Raw genomic sequence first — 4,342 nt, 5'->3', positions numbered from 1 at the left:
TTTGAAGAGACAGAAACTAATATAATTTTGAACATGAGTTTAAATACCTGCTATACCATCCAGATAAACATGAGGTAAATGGGTGAAAACAAAGCAGAGGCATAAACTTAGGGGAAGCAAGTATTTTTAGACAAGTTTACATTTAGACATTCACTAGATGGACTAGTGAACATTTAAAACAAAATGTTTTACCACAATAAATAAAACAATGTATTAAAACTCACTTCCACAGTTCTCCAAATCTTAACATGATTTAATTAAAAATTTTTTTCACCTTTCTTTAACTGGCAAGTTTTCTTTGGGAAATTTATTCAAAACACTAAATTTTCATTTTTGAAACTTGTTTATATTTATATAATATAGGCCCTAAATTGATCCAGGTTCACCAGGATACCTTTCTCCAAGCCCTAATGGTTTATATCTTCCCTTTAAAATGTATAAGTATCTTTTAATTAAGTTGTCATTCACAAAGATATTCTGGAGAATAAAATTATGAATTAAACACCTATAAATTCTTCTTCATTTCTGTTATAGTGTAGCAATTTATCATCTAACCCATAATGGTCTATCAGCTGAGTAAGGCTTAGTTTCTTGTTCTCCTCAGACATAGCTGACTGCAACTCATAAAGCAACTGCTGGCTACAGCTTCTCCACTTCTCTATTAACAACTGTAACTGAGACAGGTCATTCTGAAACAGAAACAAAACAAAGGCATGAATGTATGTCATCCTATTTTAACTTACGTAATGAAAGTTGTTAAATCAGTCAATGCATAGTAGGTTTAAAGGGTAACATATTTGGACATGAACGGGACGTCTACCCAGAAAAAAAGAAAAATGGTTTTAAGTAAAAACCTTACCTTCAGAGAAAAAAATAAGGCAAAACTATGTAAAGAAGCTACAATATAGGTTAAAAATATCTACTTTTTCTACTATAGCTATACTTTAAAACTTATATTCAAATTAATATTTTTCAGTGTCACAATCTCATAAAACTCAAGTAGTTGTATTTAGAGAAATCCTAAAAATTCAAAAGAGCAAATAAGGTATAGCATTCCATCACTGATTACACACTGCAAAAGAGCAATTACAATATAAATGAATAATGCAGATAAATAAGGGTCATCTTCCAAGTGCCCAAATTCTATTCATTTCAACCTACCTGGATCGAGATCTAAAATTTATTATATTTTTGTTGTTTTCTTAAAGAAAATGCATGAAACATTTAAATAATTTGTTGGTAATAATTTAATTACACAAAATCATTACTAATACTTTTTATTGTACTTTGTGGCCCATTTTTAGCCTTTTTCTCTTCACTGTCACTGTTGCTTCTGTTCTCACTGCAATTTGCAGCTAACATTTGAAACTTCTAATACTGCTGTGGGATGGAAACTAGAGAGAAAAGCTTCAACTGCATATTAAATGTGGGCTGGGGCTTTCAAAAATGTATACCTGGTGTTTAAGGCCTCTTCTCTAAATCTATGACTTATATTTGAGTTAAAGTTGTTGGAAGCCAGGTCTCTTGGTAATTGGCTTATTTCTAAGTATTGTAAAATAAAGTTGTATTTTCTTTTTGAAATACTTTCCTACCATTTATCTAAAAACAAACAAACAAAAAAATTATTAGGCAATGGCTCTGAAATTCTTCTCACCTTTGATCTATACATTTTGACTAGCTTCAGCCTCCGAAGAAGGTCTTCTTTCTCGTGAATCTGCTTCATCAATTTTGCTTTTTCTTTGTTTAGTTCATGTTTGGCAAGATTCTCATTCATAAAGTCATTTTGGAGATCACTGCATGGCTCAGTATCAAGTGATTTAGATTCACAAACATTGATATTCTTGAAGGTATCTTTCAAATATGTACTTTCTTCAAATTCACTATCTATGTGTTTAAATTTTTCGTGAAATTCCAAACAGTTTTCTTCTGTCGAAGGTGCTGATTTCTGTGAAAAAGTCTGATCATTTTCCTCACTCTCTACTTTAAGCCGTTTTACCACACTGTAACAGGAATTAAATGAAGATCTGGTTTTCCTTAATCGTTCTCTAAGGATTGCACTCATAGGCTGAAAAAGGCATCAAATGTTAATAATGTCAATCAAGAAAAACATTCTTGTTATAAATAAATCTACTAGGAATCAAGACTACATTTCTGTGGCAGACACCACTAGATGGCTTTCTGTCTCCATGTATCTAAAGTAACCATCACAAAATATCTTTCAATTTCTGGAAGCTCCACTAAGTTTTATTCTCTTTTTAAGCCAGCACTCTTCTAAAATGTCACTGAGACACTTATCTCAGTAATCACAAACATTTGTTCAGCAATTAGTCCAAGCCTGATATGGTTAGGTGCTTAGTTACAAATTAAGGAAAAAGATCTTTCCACCAGAGACCTCCATGACATCAAACTTTTTGTTTGGAATGCTGTAATAACCTGAACTGAAAATAAATGAAAATAATTGAGTCAGGATGAAAATCTAAGGGGAAGGTCCAATACATTTTCTAAAAGGAAACACCTAAAATGATGTTAACAAAAATTTTACTTATTAACCTACACACTATTAACAATGTTCAGTAGACTTAAAACCACCATTACTGAAATACTTAGAAATATACATCCAATGAAAGAACTAAGATTTTCATACTTGTTTTCTTGAACTACTTGAATGGGGAGATGGTGGACTGGCACCAGCTTGTGGAGTGCTAGGTAACATCAAAGCCGAGTTTGATGGACTTTCCATCTTGAAATCTTGCTTTACTTCTAAAAAACAAAAAATAATGACAAGACAGAAATCAAATTCACCCACACCTCTATATATTCAATTTTAAACAACTTCCTTTCACTTAGCTGTGATTCATTCTTGCTTTTTTGTGTGCAATTTTCTGTTTACTTCCCTAAATTAGATTGTTGGTCATTATGGTGACTACTAGTTTTTTCATGACAAGTTACCCAGCTAGCATCTCATATAAAGAACTCTCCATGCGTTTTTACTGACTGATAAAATAATGATAAAAGTCTCAAAACCTGCCATATGGTGGTGGGGCAGGGTAGGCGGGGAGGAGAATAACATTCAGGAATTCTTTAATCTCATTAAGCCAGTTTCACAATGAAGGAAAATGTAATTGAAATCCTTTAGCGCTTTAAGTGAAAATCGCTCAGTCGTGTCCGACTCTTTGCGACCCCATGGTCTATACAGTCCAGGGCGTTCTCCAGGCCAGAATACTGGAGTGGGTAGCCGGTCCCTTCTCCAGGGGATCTTCCCAACCCAGGGATCGAACCCAGGTCTCCCGTATTGCAGGCGGATTCTTTACCAGCTGAGCCACAAGGGAAGCCCAATATTTTAAAATTTAAAAATATATATTTATAACTTCTTTAAAGTGCCTGTCGGTGTTTAAACTGAGTTCATCTTATGCCTTTATCTATTGATTACTCTTCCTCTTGATTACGGATCACATTCTCCTATTTCCCACCACTATCCCACTTGAATAAACATAATCAGACCTGTTACACTACCCTAAATCCTAGAAGCTGTGTGCCTAAAACTAACGACCCCCGGGGGTGAGGAATAAGGAGCACAAGCACAGGTAAGTTTACTCCTGTCTGCAACGTTTTCAATTAAATAGCGAAGAGACCGTGAAAAGGAGAGACTGAAGTTTCTCAAAGGCCATCAACTTTACAAGGTAAAATACCAGAGGAGCCCTCCCTCCCCTGCAGCCACTACAGAAGGCCCACACGAGCCCTTGAGACACCCAAAACCTGAGGTGGAGCTGAGAGGTGCCTTGACCGCGGAAAGGGAGCATTATTCAATTCCCCATCCGAACCCCGAAGAAGTTCAGCTGTCAGACAGCCACTCCACACCCCGCACGGTACCTCCCTCAGCCATCCCCACACTGCACAAAGAGCGCGCTAGCCGCTGCGCCGTTTCAGAGGCCGGGCCGCGCCGGAGGAGGAAGAGACGCGCGGTTGGCCAGATTGATTGACACACAGCTCCTCTCCGCCCAGCGCCCGGAGAGGCGGGACTGCGCGCGCGCGGCCTCGAGATTCCGCAAGGGGGCAGGACGAAACGGAGGGGTCGTGACGCGTGATTGGCCGAGTTGACCGATACGCGCGGCTCTGCTCCGCCCAGCGCCCGAGAGTCGCGGCACTGCGCGCGCGGCCGTTTGCTGGGAAGAGCTTTAAAGCAACTAACGGTTCCCATGAGGTGCGCGCTTTTCTTCGCGGCTTCTTCTCGCTCTTTTTTATACCGCCTTCCTTTGCTGCTTCCTGGTTTTTGTGTTTCTAAAGGACGCCTGAGAATGCCCCTCCTGTTCTCCTAGCTCCCGTCAGTCTCTTCGCGCTCCCC

General features: G+C 38.3%; 1 protein-coding gene across 2 annotated transcripts; it reads right to left on the bottom strand.

Moving 5' to 3' along the window:
• On the bottom strand, positions 1-3,993 carry SFR1 (SWI5 dependent homologous recombination repair protein 1). Of its 2 annotated transcripts, none has more exons than XM_052661057.1 (4): positions 3,871-3,993; positions 2,645-2,760; positions 1,655-2,065; positions 1-689 (listed from the first exon to the last, which is right to left on the bottom strand). In XM_052661057.1, the coding sequence occupies exons 1-4, from the start codon at positions 3,881-3,883 to the stop codon at positions 498-500; spliced, it is 732 nt and encodes a 243-aa protein (XP_052517017.1). In that variant the 5' UTR covers positions 3,884-3,993; the 3' UTR covers positions 1-497. The 2 variants fall into 2 exon arrangements, with proteins under 2 accessions (XP_052517017.1, XP_052517019.1); XM_052661059.1 differs by having other exon boundaries at positions 3,757-3,880.
• Positions 3,994-4,342: the final 349 nt, after the last annotated feature.

This window comes from Budorcas taxicolor, chromosome 23 (genome assembly GCF_023091745.1).
Source record: "Budorcas taxicolor isolate Tak-1 chromosome 23, Takin1.1, whole genome shotgun sequence".
NCBI lineage: Eukaryota > Metazoa > Chordata > Mammalia > Artiodactyla > Bovidae > Budorcas > Budorcas taxicolor.
This window is presented reverse-complemented; position numbering and strand designations above follow the sequence as displayed.